General features: G+C 47.2%; 2 protein-coding genes across 3 annotated transcripts; both read left to right on the top strand.

Annotated features, from left to right (window-relative positions):
- The first annotated feature begins 6,838 nt into the window (after nucleotides 1–6,838).
- Nucleotides 6,839–8,310, top strand: foxl2l (forkhead box L2-like). The gene has a single exon (XM_030119045.1). The coding sequence runs from the start codon at nucleotides 6,893–6,895 to the stop codon at nucleotides 7,796–7,798; it is 906 nt and encodes a 301-aa protein (XP_029974905.1). The 5' UTR covers nucleotides 6,839–6,892; the 3' UTR covers nucleotides 7,799–8,310.
- A 3,240-nt stretch (nucleotides 8,311–11,550) lies between these two features.
- Nucleotides 11,551–20,906, top strand: tmem201 (transmembrane protein 201). 2 transcript variants are annotated; one of them, XR_003933798.1, is made up of 12 exons: nucleotides 11,551–11,732; nucleotides 12,510–12,630; nucleotides 12,960–13,154; nucleotides 13,233–13,412; nucleotides 13,967–14,316; nucleotides 14,389–14,592; nucleotides 17,187–17,362; nucleotides 18,145–18,207; nucleotides 18,284–18,571; nucleotides 18,694–18,819; nucleotides 19,541–19,921; nucleotides 20,072–20,906. XR_003933798.1 is itself a non-coding variant. In XM_030119749.1 (11 exons), the coding sequence occupies exons 1-11, from the start codon at nucleotides 11,623–11,625 to the stop codon at nucleotides 19,636–19,638; spliced, it is 1,911 nt and encodes a 636-aa protein (XP_029975609.1). In that variant the 5' UTR covers nucleotides 11,551–11,622; the 3' UTR covers nucleotides 19,639–20,906. The 2 variants fall into 2 exon arrangements, 1 of the variants encoding a protein (XP_029975609.1); XM_030119749.1 differs by having other exon boundaries at nucleotides 19,541–20,906.
- Nucleotides 20,907–25,007: the final 4,101 nt, after the last annotated feature.

Raw genomic sequence — 25,007 nt, 5'->3', positions numbered from 1 at the left:
AACCGAACAAAAAAACTCAGTCACTATCGCTGTAAAACATTTTGCACTGCCACTGTAACTACCAGCATGTCATTAGCTTGTTCACTAAGAGTATATAAACTCTCCTTTTTGTCAGTTTTACACCATATTTTCCAATAAGAATCACCATTTATGCATTGTAACAGTATCAACTTTGGGCATATAAACTTACTACATTGCCTCTTCGATGCTTCTGTCCAGATGGACGTGGATCATCTCCAAGAAGTCAGGAGACAAAAACACATTTTGTGACCCGGTAAGACTGGAGAGTTTCACTGCCTCCAGGTGGACAACAGGAGGAGCGACACAAAAAGAGATTCTTAGATTTTCATGAACCTTTGTCATACAGGAAGAAAATCTCAGACTTATGATGCCTGATAATTGAATCATTAACCTGAGTGATTCAGGAAACAGCAAGTCCTGTTTGCGCCAGTTAAAGGAGGTGGAACTGAAGGAAAACGGTCTTTGCAGGCTCTGAGATAACCGACTCCTCTGGGTTTGTTTGGCATCTGATTGAGCAGAAAGCCAGTTCTGACCTTTTTTAATCACATTTGTTCCGGTCCATTATCTAAATCCTGGGTGGGGCTGGGGAGGTTTGTGCATACTCTGCAAATAGCTGTTTACTCAGCTGAATGAGTCTTGGAGTTGAGCGGTGCTGCAGAGGACCCAGAGGACCTGAAGTCACCGTCCAAGCTGAAAAAGATGCAGCTCTCCAGTAACTACACAACTCGTGATCGATGTTTTGTGACTTTCCACCAAATCTAATTTATCTGGAGCCGCAAAGCACGCTGAACCTTTCAAATCAGGTGAACACAGCTTCTTCTGAAGTTTCATATTATAGATTTGAAACAAAACCGGTGTCTTATGTTGCATTTGTGAAGTTTCAATTGTAATTTAGAATGGTGAACATTTCATTACACTTTCAGCTGTTTTTGCACCAGACTGGTTTCATCATTCCTTAGAAGAGAAGAAAAGAGAAACAATGTATTGATCCAAGAAATTCCTTTAAGCATTGCTCCACACAGAATAAACAGCAAGGAAGTTTCATATCAAACAAGAAAGGATAAAATTTAAATAGGGCAATCTTAAATATTAAGATATACAACACTTATTGTAGACTAAAATGAACACAGAAAGGATTAAATTAATCACAACAAAGAAAACACTGTTTACAGGGAGGAGTTATAAGGCGTTATGACCACAGGATGGAGGATGGAGGGATATTTTAGCCATTTGAACCATTTATCTAATTTCTACACCGTTTTAATTGTTTTTTCTTCTTCCATTGTTAAGCTTTACTCCCCTTTTGAAATACCAGTCACTTTAGCATGTTTTCCCCCATTTTATTTATTGGCTTTTTAAAGCTATTTTTATCCCAAAAAATTATTTTGAAATTAAATAAAACATTTTTTATTCAATTAAATAAAAATAACATAAAATTGTTTTTTTCGGTGTTATTTAGCGAAACCTTCAGGGAGCCATTACAGAAGGGTCAAGGACCACACAAGGCTCCAGGGCCACAGGTTGAACACCTCTGGCATAGTACAAACATTTAAAAAAAATATCCTTAAAAATCCCAAAAAAGATAAAGACGTCAAATCATCTGCTGCTCTGAATTAATGAAGGAATCTCAGACACAGAGTGGCGTGTTTTCATCTGCAGCAGATTCATTCACTGAATGGTCGTGAAAAAAGAAGAAATGCCCTGACCTTTGATCCCATGCAGGAAACCGACAGCCAGTGATTTGAGCTCAGGTTGTGGGGATTCGTGTGGAACCATGTGGAACCACTAGAGGGAGCTAGTGGTAGAGCTCTGTCCCTTCAGACAGAGCTGTGAAGTCTGATCAACTTCAGCTCAGTAATCTGATGATTACTATTCTGTAATAATTGAATTGTTAGATGTATGAATATGTTCAGTGATGCAGATGGAGATTGTTATTCTCGTTGCACTGTCACTGTTTGGTCTGTAACTCTGACTTTGTATCCATTTTTCCTGATAAATCCTGCTTTTCTAAATAAATGAATAAAACAACGCTTTGATTTGATGGTGAAACTCCATCTTGAGAAATATAAAACATGAAGCAAATTATTAAATTGCCAGAAAAATATTGAAATAAAATTACAAAAGTGGTCAAGTGCGGACACTGTCGAGTTTTTCTATATTTGCCGCATGCACTGCCTTGAAATGTGTCATTCATGTACTGAAAATCAATCATCAGTAAAAAAAAAAAAAAAAAAAGTGCAACCTGCAAATGCATGCATAGGTTGATCAATACTTCATATAATGGTCTTCATATGCAAAGATTTGTGGAAAGACAACAGTTTCCGCTCATGCACGAGAACAACATCCAAACTCCACTCATGGACTCCATCCAGGGATATTCCTGCTGTGACACCAGGGCTCACCACTACACCACCGTGCAGGATGTAGCTCTATAACAGCCCCGTCATGTGTGGACATGCAGGCTGATCATTCAGGCTGCAGATTGTCGTTTCGTATGAATGTGATCTGCCTTCAGTCACTCGCCTCCTGCCAGCTGGAAGCATCTGCATCCACAGCTGCTCTGTGGAGAAAACCAGAATCACAGCAAAGCAGGGAGGAAGACAACAGGCCGGAGAAATGAGACGTTCTCTGGATTCATTTTTTAAGGTGTAGTCATCTATGCTTTTCTCCCAACAACATTCATCAGACATTATACAATTAATTTAATGCAAATAAACTTGATTTTAAGAAAAAAAAAACATTTGGAAAATAAAAGAAAACAGAGAAAGAAGTGAAATAGGGTAACAAAACAAGCAACAACAACAAACAACAATAAAGCTGCAAATAATAAAAATGTGAGCGGTGACATGGAATCATTTTCACATAAATACAATTTTGATAACATCAGTGTTTCCTATATTCAGTTCAACTCAATTCATATACCACTAAAAACAACACGAGGTGTCAAAGAACTTTCACAGAAAAACCAACAATTAAACGTGAAGGAGACGGTGGAAAAGAAAAACTATTTTAACAGGAAGAAACCTGCAGAACCAGACTCAGAGAGGACTAGTTCCAGTCGGGGTTAGGAGGGTTCATTTCTGAGCAGAACCTTTTAGTAGTTCAGCGATTCCTCTCTGATCTCCTCTGTGAAGGTTGATGGGAGTTTTTCCTTGGTCATCTGGCTAAAACCGATCACATTCCTGATGTGGTGATTGATCTGTTTGTCTTCTGAAGAGGCTCAGGTGATCCTAAAGTGTCTGAACATGTTTGTGAGTCTCCAGTTTGGGAGTTCACTGTGTCAGTGTGGGCCTGTCGGAGCGTTTCCTCTCGGTGTGAGTGGCGGTACAGTCTGGCAGCAGCAGGAACAGGTTTACTGCAGGTTACAGGACCAGACTGGCACCGATCAGCCTGACAGGCGGTCATGTGGAACCCTGCAGAGGAGCGGACGCCATCCAGCAGGAAGCCGAAAACAGGGGAATCGACACACACACCTACCACGGGAATTTACCTCACACGTTCGGGCGTGGGGCTCGGAAAGGCAAGCTGACCTCCCGCCCTAAACGTGGGGTCAGGGGTTGAAGGGGGCCACATGTGTTCGCGGCTTGTTTTCTTGTGTCACTTCCAGAGAGGCGGCAGACGAGGTGTAATCCGGGGATTAGGGCGGTCTGGGAGTGGAGCCTGAAATGAGTACTGTCAGCGGAGGCGGCGGCTGTGGTCGGCCGCCGTGTGCTTCTGTTTAGACAGGAGTCCCGACACGTACTGTCATCTCCTCTAATCACCACAGCAGCTTTGCAGGTGCATCAGTCAAGAGTCCCGTTTCAGGACTGTGTCTCTCAGCGCGGTCCCACTTTGTGGAAATACACTGGATAAACTCAGAAAGACTCCCACACTGCTCTCTGGACACAAACATCCGACTGATGGTTTGGTTCATTGCAGCGGGCAATCAGAAGTGACAACACATTTCAATTTAAATGGATTATGTAAAGTTAATATATTTCCTTTGTCTTGAATCAGCAGTGTCAAACATAAAGCCGGTGGGCCAAAACTGGCCCTCAAGAGGCTCCAGTCAGAAGCACCAAGAAAATGGTGCAAAAATCAGAGAAGACATTGAATTTCGGACTTTGGACTAAATTTTGTGCTTGTCAGAGTTTTCACTGCACATGTCTCCAGAAGGTATAAACTGACTTTCTGTTGGGATTTTGGTCATTTTTGGTACGAATTGTTTGTTTTTTGTGAAAATACAGACATTTTCATGATGCATCATTTGCACCACTCCCATGATGTTTGTTCCCAATATAAAGCATTATTAAAGATGACGATAAAGAAATGGAACACTGACTAGCATAGCTTCTGAATTTCATATAATTTTTACTTACAGATGGTAAAACACTCATTTAAGGCCCTCAGAGTCAAAAACATAAAGATGTGATATGATATTGATTAGTTTCTCCAGAAGCCCGTCACAACAGGAAGTATTATCATGATTACTTGGTGCAATAAGGTTTATAAAATGATATTAAAGGAGTATTTCAGCACTTTCAGTGTTGTTCTTCCATTTCATTTCCACTGTTTGACACAGCTATCAGATTTCTCAACTAAAAAAATTACATTTATATCAATAGTTGTGTCTGTAAAATGCAGATCTCTATAATTTGTAATTTTTTGGGTCAATAAAAAGGATGAATCTGATACTCAACAGCAACATTCATAGCAGTCAGAAATAGTAAATTTATCACAGTGAGGGGTCATTTTTCCTCTTATTAATGCTTCGATGTGATTAATTTGTGAGTTGAATGTTCTTTTCCATGTAAACGGAGGACTTCTACATTGTTTTTGTTAATGTTAGGAATAGTTTTGTGAGCACAGGTTTTCTTGGCAGGTTACCAGCTGTCAGGAGAGAAAAATGAAGCCTGTCTTTTTGACTTGCTACAGTCAGGAAACTCCCCGCCGTCGTGCCACGAATACCTTTTATGCACAGATGGCGACTACAACAGACAAGAACAACAAATCAGGTGGCTCAACACCTTCACTGCTCTTCCTCCTGCTGACTGTGTGTGTGGGTGTATGTGAATGTGTGTGTGCTGCAAGTCGGTAAAAGGTCCAAACCCGTTGAGGTTGGATCCCTGATGTTTGTGAGTGAGATGAGTGACGAGCGGCAGCAGACACTTTTACCTCTGAGGCGCCGTGACTGGAACAAATGCTACAGTCATATTCTGACCATCTTCCTGCATTTTGTTCATCTGAAGGCTTTAAAAACTGGAATATGTGGCCTAAAGAGATCAACGCCTTATATCAGCTGTGATCAGGCACCAGGCAGCTTCTTTTCTTCAGAACAAACATCTTAAAGTGCAGGAATCGGCGTGTCATCAGGGTTTTGTTACAAACACCCAACAAGGGTCCAAGAAAAGCATTGAAAATAATTTTTTTTAAAAATGCAAAATAGTGGAGTTTAATGGAATCCTTTTGTCTCTGCAGCACGATTTCTACCGATGGTACAGACAAGAACTGGGAAGGTTAGATCTGAATTTCTGATTCAGATCTTAAGACCAAGCTGGAGATTCATCGGTGCATCACAGCTGTCCTGCTGTCCTTCACTATCATAATGCAGCATTATAGAAATAGAAACCATATTCGTAGACGAACAAACTTAACACTGGTTTAAGTTTGATTACATATTGTATGATGAACACATATCTATCCAAACATAAGGCCCGTGGGTCAAAACCGGCCCGAAAGTGGCTCTAATCGAGCCAAGCCTCTAACCAAATGGTAGAAGTTTAAAAGAAACATGTAAAAACATGCATACTGCAGCAGTTATAGAAGTGTTTTGGGCATTTCACTGTTTTTGCACCAGAAAGTTTCAATAAAATTGGCTTTATGGTAAATTTGCTGTAATTTTCAGTTTTCAATTGTTTGCTTTCATTAAAATATCAATGTTTTCATCACGTATCTCTGTGTCGTCACAGCCAAGAAATACTTTCAAAGTATTTAGAGTTCAAATCTAAAGGTTATTTTGGCTCTGGTTTACAGCTCTGGGACACCTAAGTTGGAACTGACCTGTATGTTGCCCCTGAACTGAAGAGTGTTTGACTCCTCTGGTCTCACGATCCACTATTTCAAAATGCTCTCGAATCCTTTTCCCAGAGTGAAACTAGTTTTTCCGGCGGTTGCTCGCCTTTCGAGATGCGTTTAGGGGAGACAGACTGTCTGCTGAGAGCAGGTGATCATTATCTGCCGCGCTCGGCCTGCCTGCCGTTCATGCCTGGCTGGATGTGGTGATACCTGCACGCCTCATACTCCTCTGAGGCCTGGAAAGCCCCGAACCTGCCTGCAAAAGGTGGAAATCAATACGGAGAAGGTGTGAGTTTAAGGCCACAGTGTTACTTCTGCAGTTCATCGTAAAGCAAGGCAGGGCAGCTGTATTTCTTCAGCACCATTCAGACACGTTTCACATAATTTACCAGGGAATTTTATTGAATTAAGCTGAGTGAGTTCAGCTGGTGACAGTGAAAGTCTTGAATGTTGCATTTTTCAGTAGAAAAGCTTCAAACTGAATGATTATTGACTGTTTTACCCCTTTTGAGAAGAAAATTGATCATCAAATTATAACTAAGAATAAATATTATAAATTGTATCATTATCAACATTCATTGTGCTGCTCATTTAGGCTGGAGAAACTCACTGCAACGCATGCGTGTGCGCGCTGTGCTGTTTTTTAATATCAACAAAAGTTTTTCATCAAACACTTTTCTCGCGCTCTCTGCACATGAAGAACACGCTCCTCTTTGATGGAGCCGCTCCAAGCTCACGCACACGCACGCGCGCGTCCCCGGTCCCCGCTTCATCCTGACGGTCCGTCCCCCCGCCGCTGCGTGGGAAACCGGCCGAGATGAAAGCGGGGCCGTGCCACCTGCGCCCCGCACCTGTGGGAGGAGTGCGCCGCGCGCCACGCGCGCACCTGAGGACCGCGCAGAGCCGCTCTTTCCTTCCTCCCCGCAGCAGGACGCAGCGCGAGCCGCAGACCGGAGCCATGGACCGGGAGGAGACGGAGGGCAAGACCGAGCAGGGCGCGCAGCAGCCGGACGCCAGCCCCAAGCCGCAGAAGCCGCCGTACTCGTACGTGGCCCTGATCGCCATGGCGATCCGGGACAGCCGGGAGAGGCGGCAGACCCTGAGCGGCATCTACCAGTACATCGTCTCCAAGTTCCCCTTCTACGAGAGCAACCAGAAGGGCTGGCAGAACAGCATCCGCCACAACCTGTCGCTCAACGAGTGCTTCGTCAAGGTGCCCCGCGAGGGCGGCCGCGAGCGCAAGGGCCACTTCTGGACGCTGGACCCGGCCTTCGAGGACATGTTCGAGAAGGGGAACTACCGGCGGAGGAGGCGCGTGAGGAGACCCTGCAGACCCGCCGGCGTCCCGTACCCGGAGTACCTGGACTACCCGGACCCGGTGTACCTGCAGCCGTACGCGGGCGGCCCCTGGGGGCGGCAGCCGGCGGGGGGATACCCGGGAGGCCTGACCGGACACCCTCCAGCCATGACCGGACACCCCCGCTGCGCCTCCCCCGGCGTCCCGGTGGGCTCCTACTGCCGCCCGGGGCCCTTCCACCACCACGCGCCCTACGCCGCCTTCCACCGACACCCGGCCGTGCTCGTGCCCCACAACGCGTGTCCGTACGGCGGGGTGAGCCAGCCGCTGAGCCCGGAGGGGGGAACCGTGTCCGTGGGATTCAACTACCAGCAGCAGCTCACACACACCGAGAGACACCCGGAGGAGCTGCTGTACCAGCAGTGAACACACACACACACACACACACACACACACACACACACACACACACACACACACACACACACACACACACACACACACGTTCTCAGGTAAAGCCGTTGCTCACTGTCACTGTTCAGAAGTGTAAAATGTTTCACTTGTTTCAGATTTTGACTGTCGAGTTCGTTATTTCTCATCTTTTCTAAAGCCTCCGGTGTCCAGAGATCAACAATTCCTTCCTCTTAATGTTCTTACTCGGAAAGACGTTTTGCTTCTTGTTCGAATTTAAATCGAGGCCTTTTTTTCCCACATATATTGAAATCAACTTACAACCGTCTGATTTCCTACGTTTGTTGTTGTTTATGTTGTTTTTGCTCATGCATTTGTTATTTATTTCTTTTTTATGGTTTTGTCCAGTTTACCGTGCTGCTCTTCTAATGTTCAACGAAAGCACTGAAAGATGCTTTTTTTTTTACCTGAATGGTTACCTGATGTAAAATGCATCATGTTTGTTGTAATAAAATGTTATTTTTGCATCCGGTCTTTATGATTATTATTACACCGAAACAACATATATAACCATATCTTCTAAAACAAAGCCATCATAGAACATAATATTAAAACACTGCAAGAAATTACTATAAGCACACTTTGTGTGTCTGACACAGTTTCCAAAGTGTTATGTTTTATATCCGTTACATGCAGTCTTTCATCTAATTCTAATTTCATCTTTAAATAGTGTAAAACAATTAACCCTAATTTTATATTTATTTAAAAGCATAAACGATCAGAAGTTGTACTAAATGACAGCTAAACCTTTCCCGGGAAAAAAGGCTTGGGGAAGGGAGGGGCCACATTCCAACACTGTAGCTCGAAATAGTTTACGGAACTACAAGTCAAATAAATTAAACAAATAAGCAATATATTGTTACTTCAATAATATAAGAAGATGAAAGATACAAATTAAAGCCGCAAGCGGCATTGGACGGGACCTCGCCCTCTGGCAAGGTGGCCCGACTGAGGTCGTCCTCGTACCTTGATGACCGAAATTCAAGTCACTGGGAACCTTGCTCCTCCAGAGACTTCCAGCACCCTCTCACCCACTAACATGGAGTTGTTAGCATCTGTCATCCGCTAACATGTAGCTGTTACCATCTCCCATCCACTCACATGTAGCTGTTAGCATCTCTCATCCGCTAGCATGTAGCTGTTAGCATCTCCCATCCGCTCACGTGTAGCTGTTAGCATCTTCCATCCGCTAACATGTAGCTGTTAGCATCTCCCATCCGCTAACATGTAGCTGTTAGCATCTCCCATCTGCTAGCATGTAGCTGTTAGCGTCTTCCATCCGCTAACATGTAGCTGTTAGCATCTCTCATCCGCTAGCATTTAGCTGTTAGCATCTTCCATCCGCTAGCATATAGCTGTTAGCATCTTGTATCTGTCACCCGCTAGCATGTAGCTGTTAGCATCTCTCACCCGCTAGCATGTAGCTGTTAGCATCTCTCACGCGCTAGCATGTAGCTGCTAGCATCTCTCATCCGCTCACATGTAGCTGTTAGCATCTTCCATCCGCTAGCATATAGCTGTTAGCATCTCGTATCTCACCCGCTAGCATGTAGCTGTTAGCATCTCTCATCCGCTAACATGTAGCTGTTAGCATCTCTCACCCGCTAGCATGTAGCTGTTAGCATCTTGCATCCGCTAACATGTAGCTGTTAGCATCTCCCATCCGCTAGCATGTAGCTGTTAGCATCTCCCATCCGCTAACATGTAGCTGTTAGCATCTCCCATCCGCTAACATGTAGCTGTTAGCATCTACTATCCGCTAACATGGAGTTGTTAGCATGTCCCACCCACTAACATGTAGCTGTTAGCATCTGTCATCCGCTAACATGTAGCTGTTAGCATCTCCCATCCGCTAACATGTAGCTGTTAGCATCTCCCATCCGCTAACATGTAGCTGTTAGCATCTCCCATCCACTAACATGTAGCTGTTAGCATCTGTCATCTGATTCAGCAGGGGCCACGACAATGGATTGCAGTGCGGGAAGCTCCATTGCCGTGGCCCCCGCTGAATCGGTTGGATTTAAATAACTTCTGAAGGAATCCAAGATGCACCATGTTTGTCTGAGTGAGTATATGAGCAGGCACACACCTATAAATAAGGTCCAGGTATCAAAAAAACCGGAGTTGCCCTTTAACACTGTTGAATTTGAAATTATCCCTGTGCTTTGTTAAAAATGTCATATTTTGCAAAAATATGGGGTGTGAGGCTCTTATTTTGATAGTCATGTCTGCTCCACTATGTCAAACACCAATATATCCATGTGAGTGTGATTCCATACATTCATTTGCCTGTTTGAGCAGCAATCCATCACTCATGTGTGATTTGTGGTCACGGTGCGCCATCTACTGTGGAAAGCAGGGACAACATGCAGAATGTTTTACAGCAGCTCTCAGATCAGCCCTGAGGCTCTATGCCCATATATGGCATAAGTAGGTCACATGATGTTAGAGTGTGAGTCGGCAGACACACAGTTTCTCTTTGGTCAAAACAGCTGGGGAAATGCATTTCCGTGGACCAAAGTGAGCAAACAATGTCAGAAAGTGATAGGAAATTTAGTTGTCTTTCACTGTAGAGCTTTTCAGAGCAGTCAGACTTATAGTTTTGAAACAGGAGGCTTAATTGATGAAGAAGGTGAGATTTTTGAGCAAAATTTGAGCAAAATTTTGAGCAGAAAGTGTGAATGACGGACTTCCTGTTTGATTTAGGTCATAGGCACGAGTGAGAAAGTTGTAGATCTCGATGAGACGAACGCATGCATATGTTTCTTTTCTCTGTACGACATTCTGAAAGACAAACAATACATTGTCTTGGTTTTGGGGTGAGGAGTATTTTCAGGCACATTTGATTTGACAGGAAATAGCGGACTTCCTGTTGGATTTAGGTATAGGTATGTCTCTTGGTAAATTGTAGAGCTCGATGAGACGAACTCATCCATGTTGATTTTATTTCTCTGCGACATTCGTGCGGGTCGCACTGTCCATTGTAGTGTTGCAAGTGCGTTTTCAGACTTCAAACTTTAAGGGTTAATAAAATCCACACCCTGAGACTTTTGAAAAAGTTTTGAACATCGGCAGAAGAGAAGCTTGTCCTCTTTTATTTGGCACCACTCTGACGTCTCCACGACAAGCAGTCTCGGAGCAGATAATTTTTAAAGGAGGAGTCATTTTTAGCCAAATTTTACACTGAAAGGGAAATAGTGGACTTCCTGTTGGGTTTAGAACATTTTTGTCAATTAGAGATTTTTAGATCTTGAGGAGACGAACGCATCCACATCAATTTGATCTCTCTACGGCATTCCTAATGGTTGCTGTGGCTATTTTACTGTTTCTAGGTGGCGCTAGAGAGCGAATGGGGTTATGGGGTTAATTTTTTCATTTTATCAAAGGTACCACCGGTCCAGATGTGCGTGTCAAATTTGATGAGTTTTCATGCATGTTTAGGGGGTCAAATTAATGCTCGAGCGCGACAGTAAAATAATAATAATAATAATAATAATAATAAGAAACAAACGAACGAAGAACAATAGAGGCCTTGCCCTCAGGCAAGGTGGCCTCAGTTGAGGCCACCTCGCCCTCGGGCTCGGTCCCTAATAACAGTGAAAAAATCCTGGTGTATGGCATTGTGAATGTGAGGAGAAAGAAGAAAGAAGAGGAGAAAGCGTGTTGGAACGCGGCCGGGAGGTGACGCATTTCCGCTAGAAGGCGTGGCCTGCAGACCGCCGCTACATGCCGCGCTGCTGCCCACAGATTCTCACAAACGGTGGAAAAATCTCTGGAAAATGGAGACTTTTAACAAGCTGCTGCTGGAGTATCCTGGACTCATGTACAGCGGGGTCGGAGCGACGGCGTTCGTGGCCGGAGGGGCGCTTATTTATAAGATAGCCTCCAGGTATGTATGTGTTGGCTCGTGGGGTTAGCCGCCGTTAGCACATGTTAGCGGTTAGCACGAGAGGCTCCCAACAAAAGATGAACTTTTTCGTCTCAGCGGATCTTTTAGTGTCTAGGTTGATAACTTGGCTCCTTAATTGTTGTATGACATGTCTCCGTTTTGTTTTATTTCCTGTATTTTTAAGTCAGCGCAGCATTTGATTGTAGCTCGGTTGCTACTGGACATCAGCAAACAGTTGAGCGTGTTTTACACATTTGGTTTATCTCTCTCTCTCTCTCTCACACACACACGTGTTTTATGTCCAATAAGCCTGAAAAATGTATTCCTCCTCAACCATGACTTTTAAAGTTGTCAAAATATCAGTCTCTGAGCTTGAAGTCAGTCTGACATTTCAGTCATGTACATGAATGTATTTAACTGTTACCTTGTTATATGTATTACATATGTACATTTTCTTTATTAAATGTGCATTGATTAATTCTGTGCTTGCCACATTCCTTTATTTAAGTTTTTTAAACTTATGTTTATAGAGTCCTTTGATTTGTGCATTTTGCTGCCCTGTATGGGCGCCTTTTCATACGGCTATGGTCAGCATTGCAAATTTCTCCACTAGGAGATCAATAAAGTCTTATCAATATAGACTGAAGAGTGACAGTTTATTGTTTTTACTGCACACACACACAAAGTTTAGGAAGACTGCGACTGTACAGATCTTTGAGGGGAGACAGGTGGGATTCAGCGTTGCAGATCTTTAAATGTGTCACTGTGTCCCTGCAGGAAAAAGCCCACCCATGCCAGCGTGAACTGCTGGTTCTGCAACGACAACACGGTTGTGCCCTATGGGAACAGGAACTGCTGGGACTGTCCCAATTGTGATCAGTACAATGGCTTCCAGGAGGTGAGTTGAGTTATTTCCCCCCGTTTGTGGATTTCTAAGCAGGAATCTTCATCCCAGGTCCGGAAGCGCCTCTGTCCTCCATGTTTAGAGGTCTCTTCCTGCTGTGGGGGATTTGATAGGATTAGGAGCTTGATGAAGACATCGTGATTAGATCATCACAGAAGATTACAAAGAAACAGAATCTCACTGATAGTGTGCTTTTATGAGGTTCCTTCATCAGTTTTTTTGGTTGTTCAGGATTTAGAGGGGAGTCGCCGAGGTCTACAGTGGTACATATTTGGGTCTGGTGGGAGCCGCTGGTTTAATCGGTCGCCGTCTTTTTCTTCCAGAATGGGGACTACAATAAACCCATCCCTGCCCAGTACATGGAGGACCTGAACCATGGCGTCTCGGGACAGCTGCCCTCGTCTCAGACGCCTAAAGGTCTGCAGTACGTCAACTGTCAGATGCTGCTCTGCAGGAAGTGCAACAACAACCAGTCGCTGAAGATCAAGCAGCTGGCTTCGTACACGGCCAGGGAGGATGTGAGTCCGCCCCGTGCGTCTCGGTGTCGGCGCGGCGTGGGTCGTCTGGGCGCTGAACGAGCGGTGTTCTTGTTACAGGAGAACTACGACGAGGAGATCGAGGTGTACAAGCATCACCTGGAGCAGACCTACAAGCTGTGCCGGCCGTGCCAGACGGCCGTGGAGTACTACATCAAGTACCAGAACCGGCAGCTGCGCACCGTGCTGCTGGATCACCAGCTGCGGCGCACACGGGAATCCAACACGGCGTCGGTGAAGGTCAGTGCAGCATACAGTATCTGTATAGTTATACGTGTAGTATATAGTGTCCCAACATTGACAAATGACAACATTTTCAAGAGAAAAGAGAAATCTTTCATTGTTTTGATGGTCTGTTTCCATGGCAACAGTGATGAGAATGGTTCGAACCCATCTCCTCAAACACTCGGGCTAAACTGGATCTTTTTACTTGAGATTTCATGTAAACGGAATTTAAAACGCAGCAGAATTGAGTCACTTTAATTTAAAAACATTGTGAAAATTCAGTTTTAATGTGAAAAGTGCTGCAGAAATGAGAAGACGGTAAAATATGAAGCGTCCAGAATAGATAAAGTTCAAATACGAGGACATCTCCGAGCACCGATGTTCAACACTCTTTCATGGTGAAACGTGAATAAGTTGTTGTTCTTCACTCTGGAGACATTCAGGCCTGTGTTTCCAGTGGATCCTTCACTTCCTGTCTGAGCAGATGTGACCCCGGCTCCGGCTGTTGTCGGGGTTTGTCGCCCCGTGTCGTGACCGTTTGTTGCCTCTTGCTCCCTCTGTCCTCGCAGAGCTCCCAGTCTGTGTCCTCGCCGCTGTCCGTCGTCCTGCTGCGTCTCCTGGCCTTCCTCATATGTGCGTTCCTCGTGGCCACGTCCCTGCTGGAGCTGCCGGAGCAGCCGGCGGCGCCGGGCGGCCCTCAGACGCTGAGTGGGGGGATTGTTCCCCCGAAGCCTCAGAATGAATCGGCCCACAGTGGCGGCGGCGGCGGCGGATTCCAGGACCTGCTGCAGCTGCTGCCCGACTCGGCCAGGGAATACACCCAGCTGGCGTGGCGGCACGGACGCCAGCACCAGCTGGCCGTGGTCTCCGTCGGCCTCTTGACCTGCCTGACGGCCATCTTCTTAGCGGGACCCGTGAGGTAGGCGGCCGCCGCCGCTCAAGTCGCCACCTTGTCTTTCTTTTCCTCTCATTGGACGCTCTTCTGTTCCAGGCTGAGGAGGATCGACGCCGTCTCCTCCGTCCTCTGGTTCCTCCTCCTGTGCCTCCACCTGGCCGAGGGCCTCCTGTTCGCCGCCGCCGCCGCCTGGCTGGAGACGGCCAGGCTGGTCGCCGCCTGCCTCTGCTGCTCCGTCGGCTGCGCCGCCGCCGTGGCGACTCGCAAACCCGCCAGTCTGCGGAGAATCAGATACCAAAGGTCAGAATCTGAGCGCTAACGTGTGTGAGAGGAGGGATCGTTCAGAGTCCTCTCTCCCTGAGGTGTGTGTGTTCGTCGCCGACACACACACTCATCAAACAAGCTTTCGTTCTGCGTCTTCTCTTTTTTTTTCCCCTCTGGTCTTTTTCTGGAACTCCTGATCAGGAGAACTGGTAGAAGTTGTTTCATGGTGGAGAAATCCTCCCGGTCGGACCGCAGGCCGACGAGCCAGACGGTCTCTAGATCTGAGCTCCGCGTCGGCAACGTTTCCATGACGGCGTTTCAGGTGAAAACGCTTTGAGAACAACGTCAGAAACGGCGAGAACGCTGAAAACAGTGCGGCTTCATGTTGGCCTCCAGCCGGCGCTGCCGGGTGTTTTCATAATGAAGCCAAACAAACGTGTTTAGAGATCCATACGCTGTAAACTTTAGCGATGGGAGAGCACAAACCAACTCGTTTCCATGGAGACGGTGTAGCAATGTTTTCCAAAAAGCTACATTTTCCCTCCGTTTCCATGGAGACGGTGTGGGGTCATATTCAAAGAGTCCCCGAGCAGCGTCGTCGTGTGAACCGACGCCCAAAGCGCTGCTCCATTTTTTCCTTTTCACTTGAAAACGCCGTCATGTAAACGAGGCTTTTTTTCTTTTTATCTGAGGATGTTTAACTCGACCGTTTCCTGATTGTTCAGACTTTTGGTGAATTCCACCAGTAAATATAGATAATATGTAGCATCACTAAACTGACGTGACGAGAGCTTTACGTGGGGAATAGTAGCAGAATTGACCATCTGTATCATTGTGTGACTCTAATTTAGCCGAATGTGTGGCCTCTGCTGTCAAACAGAGCTTGAAACGTTTTGTGTTATTAATGTGTTGATATGTACTAATTTATTTAATCAGATGAAGCCGTGGCTGAGGGCGGAGCACTGACTGCACCAAGCACTAACCTGTAGAACAACCTGATGAATTTAAACCAAGGACAGTGTGCCAAAATAACCTCATTAATACATTTTTCTGTGTTGTGATACAGAAGTCAATGCAAGGAAAACGTCTAGATTTGATCAAAACACTACCGATCACCCAGATCAGCTGTTTCAGGCCCAGTAATGAACTATGCGACCAGTGGCTTTCTAAATCCGCCTGGTTTGGACCGAGCCGTCGTCTCCGGGGCTCGGAGGGGGGGGGGTGAGGCGTGACCAGGTTCCCCCTGAGGAGGGTCCCGGACCACGCTGTCCGTTTGAGCTCGCTGCTGAGTGACTGACACCGCGCCGCAGCGTGGAGTTTATACGATAGAAGTGTAGAAGCAGAGAATGACTGAACACATGACCTGCTTGGCTGCATGTCTTCAGCAGGGATTAACCTCCTGTAAACGTTTTGTAAAGTGCCCGTTAACACTGGAACGGCGGACGTGTTGACTCAATCGGTGTGTTGTTACTGTGTGTCGTGCTGTGAAGTCAAGATAAAGAAGATCATGAAGGAAAAAAAACTGGTATAAAAGTAGGGTTTATTCAGTGTGGAACCATGAATGATACAGACTGTTTTTTATCTCCATATCTGTAATTTGTGATTCAGATACAGTTTTTAAACATTAATCTTTGATCTCAAGTGTTATTTGAAAGTAATGAGAACGTTTTAATCACAGTATTTATGAAGGATTTATATTCTCACGCGTGATTTTGTAGCGATGGCATCATAAAACTTGCTGCTGAAGCGGAATCCTCACTGCAGGACGACTCTTCCTCTGAATGTGGCTCCACTAATGATCGAGAAACACTGGATTTTAACAGACTCAAACCTCATTTTATAGAAAGGAAAACGATGGAAATGGCATCTTTGATTCAATTTGGTCTCATTTCTGATCATTTCCTGTGTCGGCCTGCTAAACTGAACTCCAGGATTATTGATCTGAACCGTATTGATCCTGATGTTGAATGTTTCAGAGTGAATTCAGCCGCCAAGTTTTATGGTCTGCATGTTTTCTTATACTCTCATATATGAATATTTATCCTTTTTTTTTTAATTTGTTTTTAATCTTCTGTATTGCCCGATAAGCTGTACGGCTGTTGCTGCTGTGTTCAGTATGGAGATCGAGTCTCAGCTGCTGTTTCCATGACGACGTTTCAGGTGAAAACTTTGCTTTTTGAGAGTGAGAAGAAGTATTTGCTAAAGCCGGCGTTCACCTGCGCAGCAGCAACACTTTCTGGACCCTTTTCTGAGTTTTTCAAAACTTTTGACAAAACACAGTGACAGTTTTTGCGTTTTCGCTTGAAACGGTCGCCGTGGAAACGCGGCCCGGCTGTGTCGTGACCTCCTGGCGTGTGTCGGTGTTTGTGTTACTGTGGACGCCCAGTGTGTAGCTGACCTGTGAAATGTTGGAGGAGTGTGTGGAGTGAGACGCTGTGAAGGTACTCCGATGATGAGACGCCGTGTGTGTTTGTGTGTGTGTGTGTGTGTGTGTTCCCGACTCGCGCTGTACAGAAAATCCAATAAACAGCTGATGAAAGGAAACGTGTGTGTCCCTCTGAGTGTGTCCGTCCAGCGGCGGTCAGTTTCCCATCAGGCCGCAGACCACCGCATTGCCCTTTGTGTTGCAGATACCTGGCCGAGCGCTCGGCGGCCCCCTCCTTCGTCCCCACGCCGCCGCCCAACCTGTCCAAGCTGCTGCGCCACCAGCAGGGCCAGAGGGAGCTCAAGGCGTCGCCGACCGTCCTGTCCCGACGCTTCAGCAGCGCCCTCAGCCTGGGCCGGACGCCGCCGCTCTCCAGGACAGGTAACGGTGGTGACGGTGAAACGGGGCGCTGCCTTTTGGGGTCCGTTACCATGACAACGGTGCCCCAACGTGGCGCTTTTTGAGAACGGTTTGACTCTGTCTCCATGGAAACGGGGAAAAACACCTTTTCTCGACTTTATTCATAAAACACTTGAAAAATATTAGAGGCTGAAACAAAGAGCCAACAGTCAAAACAGTTGAAACCTGGAGCAGAGTCTCAGGCTGCTTTAAAATAGGAATAAATAGGAATAAAAGTGGGTGTAAGATGACTGTGAGCTGCAGCAGGAGCTGGTTTTTAGATTTGTTATATTTTCAAATTAATCAGAAAGCTGCTTTGATTCAGGATGTTGAGATAAATACACTCATTTGTTGAATTTATCAGTGATGTTACACATCCTGGAGCAGCAGGGTGTCCAACATACGGCCCACAGGCCAGATGTGGCCACCTCCAGAGTCCAGCAGTAACTGCAGTGCAGTCATGTGACCACTAGGGGCGCTCTGTAGCCGTGTGATGAACTGAAGCAGAACACTGTAGAAGTTAAAGGTTGAGGATTGCTTCATGTTGTCGAGTTCGACTCGCTGGATGAGAACGTCTTCATGATATATTGATGTTATTAAGAAACTTTCTGTGTTTCACATTTTGTGGGTTTTTGGCCTCGAGGTCAGAAAAGTGGAGTTAGGATTCGGTTCAAATCCCACTGTGGCTCCCTGAGCCATGACCTTTGACCTTGGGCAGCTCCCTGGAGCTCTCTGTGATGTGTGTGTGTTCTGTCTGTTTCCAGGCTCTGGTTTCCTGTTCAGTGGAACCAGACCGGCTTCGCTCTACAAAGACTCCGGATCTTCAGGTACCGTCAGTCCTCCTGGTTCTGTGCTCCTGATCCCCCCCCCCACCGACTCACTTCCTGTCTCCTCTGACCCCAGACTACCTGTCCCTGAAGTCCGGCAGCCGGCCGTCCTCGCCGGGCCCCTCGCCGCCGTCCCTGGTCACCGGCTCGGTGGCGTCCAGCTGCGGCTCGGACCGGCGCCGCCCCCTGATCTGCCCGGCCCGCTTCAACCTGGGCGGGCAGCGGCTGCGCCTGTCCTCCCTGGAGCCGGCGCCGTCCTGCGCGTCGCGGCCGACGTCGCCGACTCACTTCCACGCGGAGCTGTCCTCGTCCGTGTACGGCGGCCAGTCGTCGCCCGACACCTCGGCGTTCCACTACCACGACGGCAAGTGCAGCTCTGGAAACGCCGGACTCAAGGGGGGAGTCAGCCTTGTAGTAACTCAAGCCGCCACTAGATGGGGCGGTAGCTCCTGCCGCCTGGCCTCATGGTTCCTCCTGGCTCTGCAGGGCTCAGCTACCTGGGGGACGGCAGCGTTCTGGGGGAGACGGAGAAGCAGACCAACTCGTCCGGCTCGTCCGCCGGCCTGGTCGGCACGACGACGCCCGGCCTGGAGGGCGGGGCTCCTGCCAGAGGTGAGCCGGGTTCAGGTTGGGTTATTAGTCATAAAAAGCTTTAGATTTAAACCTGTTCTTTGAGCAGATGATAAATGACCAGGTTTAATCTTAATCCTCTCACACAGAGATTATCTTCAGATGTCTTTATTTGCAGACTTTGTCAGTCTTCTCACATTACAGCAGCTTTTCTCTTGAAGCCGACCATCATTTATTTTGGTTTCAACGGAAAAAAACCTCTTCAGCCAGAGTGGATCATGTCCTGAGAGCAGGGGCGTCCAGCAGGGGGCGCTGTGGCAGCACCACAGCAGCAGGGTCTCTGCTCCTCAGAACATGAAGCTCAGCGTGTTCAATGCTCCAAATGACTCCAGTTCAGGTTGAAATGATGGAAATCAGCTGTTAAATCATTACAGCTGAAGTGAAACCAGCAGCGATATTGGATGAGCTGGGTTGTTTTTTTTTTTTAACTCATTTCTTTGTTTTTCACCTCCTTTTATATGATTATTGTCTGATGGATGCACAGCCTGCGTTTACAGTCCCGTTATGTTTCTTTCTTAAGAAACAAACCATAAAGATCCATCACTTCATTAATTCATTCTCTGACATGTTTCTAGCCGTCGCCCAGCACCTCTGGAAACATTTTAGAAAATGCTTGGTGTCTGTTTCTGTGTGGGTTGTGGAAACATGGACTCAGTTCCAGAGCTGTCTGATGTCCTGTCTCTGTCTCTGTCTGTCTGTCCAGGAGTGGTGAAGCGTCTCCTCTGGCCCGGCCTCCTGCTCCTCAGCTTCACCACCAACCTGCTCTTCAGCGGCTTCTACCTGTACCAGAACTGGAGGTGAAGGCCGGCCGGAGCGCCGTGGCTCACAGCGAGTGGCGTTCCACCGCCAAAGTGGAGCGTAGGAACCCCAGAGGAAGAGAGCGACGCTTCCCAACAACTCCCGGCAGAGCTGCAGCCTCTGGAACTGGAAGGTCCTCCATGAGACAGATTCCTCAGACTACCTCTCAGTGATGTCCGGACGCCACTTCCACGCCGTTCGACCTCCAGACTTAAACCCAAACACGAAAACCGGTCTCCACACGTTGGTTTCTGCTGGTTTGGAACGGATTGTACAGACATTCAAGGTCAGACGAGCTAAATGTGCGTGGTTTTTTTTTCCCACGAGGAAACACTAGAATAAAGGACGTTGTGTAAAGAATTGCTGGAGTTTCATCAAACACTTCTCTTTCCTCCAACGGGATTATTTCCCGTCCTTTTTTTTTTTTTTCTCCAAGGATTCAGCCCTCTTTTGGCCTCAAACGGTTGCTGAACTGGCCTCTCAGCCGATGGTGGCGATCGGCTCGTTCTCAGGATCAGTGCAGAGCGTCGGAGCAGACAGTGTGTGCTGCAGAAACGTCTCCGTTATGTCCATGAAAATCATGAGCAGATTTAAAAAAAAAAATGAATTAAATGGATGAAATGTGGCGTTTTTATTCACCTGGAAGCAAAAAGAAAGTGTCTGCTCCATCCTCACCGCGACGCGACGGCGATTCAACATGTTGATAACCTTGACTGATTAATTTGATCAAACTTTGCTGTAACTGGAGTCGGTGCAGAACTTACTTCCTCAACTGTTCAAAGTTTTCAGATCCTGATTCGAAGCTGGATGATCGATCTGACAGTTCATCCTGAAAATCCTCTCACTTTATGAATGCTTTGTTTTCTTCACCGTTTGAGAAAGTTAATATATAACAGAGGAGATTGAAGGACGTGACGTTGGAATTAAACTTTGCTGCTAAAAGACGTTTAGAAATCTGGAAAGTTCTCTTTTAACCTGGGTTCTTCTCCCAAACAGTCGTTTTCTACTTGAATAATCTGTAATCTGGAGTCATTTTATGAGATTTATTCATTGAAAGGCTGTGAAAAATTGAGAGATTCTGTTGCTTCCAGAATGTATTTCTACATTTGTAAAGTGCAGTTGTGTGTTTTTGTTTTCCAGGAGTGGCTGTTAAATTAAAGCACGTTTATATTTCACTTTGTGTGAGAAGGTTTGGAGGAGTCTGCCGTTCCTCTTCTGCACTGTTTGGTCTGCGACACTGACTTTCTATTTATTTTTATAATAAAGAATTTACAGCAAGTGTCGTGTGTCTTCCTGACTGAGCAGCAGGTCCAATGAATCGGCTCTGTTTCTAATGAATGAAGGAAGTGGAAAGTCAAGAAGAGTTTGACTCTTGGATGTCGGTTTTTCTGTCGTCGTTAACCCGATGCTGCGACCTTTGACATGAAGACATGGATGATCCTTTGTGGGAGGCGACCTGTCAGAACCTTCACCGACACAAGGGGCTCGTCCTTTAACAGTGAGGCGAGCCCCCCCTCCCCCTCCCCCCATTACATAGATCCATCCCTGAGAAACGCCGCCGCCACACTTGACTGACGTCTTGTGTTCGGCACAGTGGCGACCGTAGCTCAGATGCTCGGTAAACAACCTGGTGACCCTCGGGTCCCTTCACTCCCGCTCGCTTCACTCCACAAAACCTCGACGTCGAAGACAAAAAGAGGAAGATGTCTCCCAGGGAGTTTGGAATTCATGACAGGAAGCCACAAAAACAACACTTCATCAGGGGCACCGTGCAGAACGCTGATCGGCAATATATGGGGGGCGGGTGGGGGAGGGGGGGAGAGCGGGGCGGGGGGGTGGGGGGCAAATGGGGAGCTTTGTGTGGAGGACAAGCCAGAGACATGTCTCCTGTCTCCACGGCCCCCTGTCCTCCGTCCCAGCGACTCATGACTGACTGATGTGGACGAACGAGATGATGGGAAGACAAAGCGGCGTGGCTGGACCAGGGGGTCGGGGGGTCGGCGGGGGGGGGGGGGCTGGGTTTGGTAACACTTTACTTGAAGCACACCTGTATAACACATTATAAGTACATTATAGCATTGTATAACTATAGCTATAAACACTCATAAATGATCATAATGCTTAATAACGTTAGGACCTAACCCTAACCCTAACCCTAACCCTAACCCTAACCCTATGCTGTATAGCGGGTTGTAAAGTATTGTGATCATTTACGAGCAGGGGTGTAACGATACACAAAAATCTCGGTTCGATACGTACCTCGGTTCTGAGGTCACGGTTCGGTTCGGTTTCGAGACAGTAGGGAACAAAATGCAAAACCTAAATTTTCTTGTTGTTGTCCATGCTTCCCATGTCCGCGTGTCTGTGTCCGCTTTGCGGCACATCACCGATGCCAACGCTCTTCTCTCCTGCGACATTTGGGCTCGGCTGTGTACGTTCCATGCAGGCGCCACGCGGACATGTGAAGCATGGACGAAGCTGCTAGCAGTAGCAATCATGGCTGCAGGTGTAGCTGCACATGCTGGCCGCAGAACGTAAACACACGCACCATCCGGCCCGTGAGCCGGGGAAAAAGAACAAACAAACTTTGGCCCGTGAACTCACCCGTGCACAGCCCTGTACCGAACCGAACGGCCCGTACCGAAATGGTTCAATACAAATACATGTATTGTTACACTCCTATTTATGAGTGTTTATGACTACTTATAATGTTTTATACCGGGTGCTTCAAGTAAAGCGTTACCGGGAGTTTCATAGGAAAACGTCACATGTGAGTCAGTGCATCAACCTGGCGGTGGAGGAGGGAGCGAGGAAGAGGAGGAGAGACGAAGGCCTCAGCTGGCTGGGAGAGAATGAGAGAAGATGAGAGAAGACCCCCAGCTCTCCTGCTGGGTCCCGCTCAGCTGCCGTCCTCCTGCTAACGCCCCCCCAGCAGCGACCCCGGGACCCCCACCCCTCCAGCTGGCCTCCATGTGCTGCAGGCTGGACCCCAGATCTAAACATATGGAGGACAGAGTCCAGATCCACTGAGCTCCACAGCTGGAGCTGAGAATGATGCTGAGAATGACACACACACAGACACACACACACACACACACACACACACACCCACACACACACAGATGCTTTAACCAGCTCTGCTGCGTCACTGATTCTGATCTTCAGTTGATCCAGTTTGTGTTCCAGGAGTCTGTCCACATGACGACACTCAAAACGCAGCTTTACGTGCTCGTCCTATACTAGTTCTGCACATGCTCAGTACATTTACAATAAGAGCTATGTCTTCCTTCAGAGAGTCATGACTCCCGTTCCAGACTCTCCTGGTCCTGGTCCTTGTTCCGGTCCAGATTCTCCTCGACTTGATAGTTCCAGAGTTGACAAACAGATATCCAGCAGATGAAAACACGCTGCTGGACGCTGAAACCCGCTGACTGCAGCGCTAAAGATCAGAACCTGAAAACTGGAGAAAGACAGGCATGGCAGAACAGGAAAACTATAGTTTTCAGCGTTTCAGCCGTTTCCGTAGAAACGGACGTCGTCTGCAGAAACGCTGCATGTTGACCTGAATAATGCTGAGTCAGTGCAGGATGTGCTGAGAGCAGCTTCACCAGGCAGCCGTCACACTCCATACAGCTCCACTCAACCTCATCCGTCTGTGTGTGTAAAAAAAAAAAAAAAAGTCTAAAACTTTGATCCCCCCCCCCCCCCTTTTTGTTTTTGTCATGCAGAGGATTGTGGGTAAATGGCTACCTGTCTGGTTGGCGCTCTGACCCTTTAATACCGGGGAATACTTGCTGCTCGGCCTAGCATGGTGAAAAAAACAACAAAACAAAACGGTGCCGGCAGAGACAGGTGGTCATTAAAAGTGCCGTAATCCTCCCATGAATATAACAGACTGGACGACCGGAGAGAGAGGGAGAGAGAGAGAGAGAGAGTGACGGGGAGAGGAAGACAAAGGGAAACAACAGGAACGGAGGGAGCGGCGGAGGAAGAGTGTGAGGGCGGAGACGCCGGGCCTCTTTAGCGCAGTCCGCCGGCCGCGCTTCAGAGCGGATGTGTTAACAGTTTCAGGCTCAATGGAGGGAGAAATCTGCACAAAGGGAGGTGTACAAATATTGTGGGAAATCCGTCCGCTCTTTAATATTTCATGAAGGCCCACAATCTATTCATGGGACTCCATTCCTTTGGAGGGGCCCGCATTCAGGCTCACTCCGCCGCCTCAATGGGCAGCCCTTAATTGAGTGCCCGCTCATTCTTCGTCTCCCTGGCAGATTGTTCCCGGTGAAAGCCCCTGCCTCTTCATCCTCCTCTTCTTCTCCCCGAGAGCGGCCCAAGAAAAGGGGGCATGCCTTGCTGGTGGTGCACGAGGGAGGGTGGATGGGTAGGTGTGGATCAGAAATGATAATAGGGCAAGAGGGGACGGTAGGAGAGAGAGGGGGCAGGGGCCTAATCCCCGGGGCTGGGGGGGGGGGGGGGGGGGGGGGGGGGGGGCAGGAGTGTGTGTCGAGGCATGTCTTCCACAGGGAGATGCTGCCTGTTGGAGCTGAAGACTGAGTGAAAATCGTCTTTAATTACCTCCGCCAAGGAGGTTATGGAATCACGTCGGTTTGTTGGTTTGTTGGTTTATTTGTTAGCGACATTACGGAAAAAGTTATGGACGGATTGCAATGAAACGTTGTGGTGAGGTGGGTCTTGGGCTAACTTAGAATCCATTCAATTTTGGTGATGATCCGGATCACTGTCTGGATCCAGGAATTTTTTAAAGGATTCTTTATCATTGAGAGATAGGGCAGTCTTTCACATAGTTGGGCAGGCCCGTCGACAGGGGCCTGTGCCGCACGCCACAGCGCTCCGCTCCGATCACACCCCCGACCACCATGTTGTTTTATTATATATGGTGTTCTTATTGTTGCTGGTGACTGATTTGACCTGTGGCGGAGGCCTGCGCTCTCTGCGTGCCAAATTCTAGTTTAATTTAAACTTGAAGAGGTTGAGCAGAGATAGAAACACAGATCCAACTCAGAGGAGTTTCACGTTTCAGAGCGCAGACCCCCACCAACCAGAAAGACCAAAACAAACCTCTTCCCTTCAAATGTTCCAGAGAGGAGTGAGAACTGTGAAGGTGAAGGGTGAAACCATCAGGAGACGAGTTGCAGCTGTGAGTTCAGGAGATTTTCATAACGTATACGCTTCACCATTCAACTGTATGTCAACCTGAACAGACGAGAGGAGGGACTGATTGTAGGACGTGTGTCCAAGATAGAAAGGATCGAGCAGTGAATACATTGTGAATCAGACTGATCCAACAAAGACTTTGACCCCATGCGTGGAAGTTTTCAGCGTCTTAAAGTCGTCTGGCCCTCAGGAGACTC

Source organism: Salarias fasciatus, chromosome 20, assembly GCF_902148845.1.
Source record: "Salarias fasciatus chromosome 20, fSalaFa1.1, whole genome shotgun sequence".
In the NCBI taxonomy this organism is placed as follows: domain Eukaryota; kingdom Metazoa; phylum Chordata; class Actinopteri; order Blenniiformes; family Blenniidae; genus Salarias; species Salarias fasciatus.
This window is presented reverse-complemented; position numbering and strand designations above follow the sequence as displayed.

What these genes read in the sequence shown, in the direction of transcription:
- foxl2l (XM_030119045.1), top strand. Translation starts at nt 6,893, where the DNA reads ATGAAAGCGGGGCCGTGCCACCTGCGCCCCGCACCTGTGGGAGGAGTG.
- tmem201 (XM_030119749.1), top strand. Translation starts at nt 11,623, where the DNA reads ATGGAGACTTTTAACAAGCTGCTGCTGGAGTATCCTGGACTCATGTAC. An exon ending in CGGAGAATCAGATACCAAAG is followed by an intron (nt 14,593 to 17,186) that starts GTCAGAATCTGA and finishes TTTGTGTTGCAG; the next exon opens with ATACCTGGCCGAGCGCTCGG. An exon ending in GCCGCCGCTCTCCAGGACAG is followed by an intron (nt 17,363 to 18,144) that starts GTAACGGTGGTG and finishes GTCTGTTTCCAG; the next exon opens with GCTCTGGTTTCCTGTTCAGT.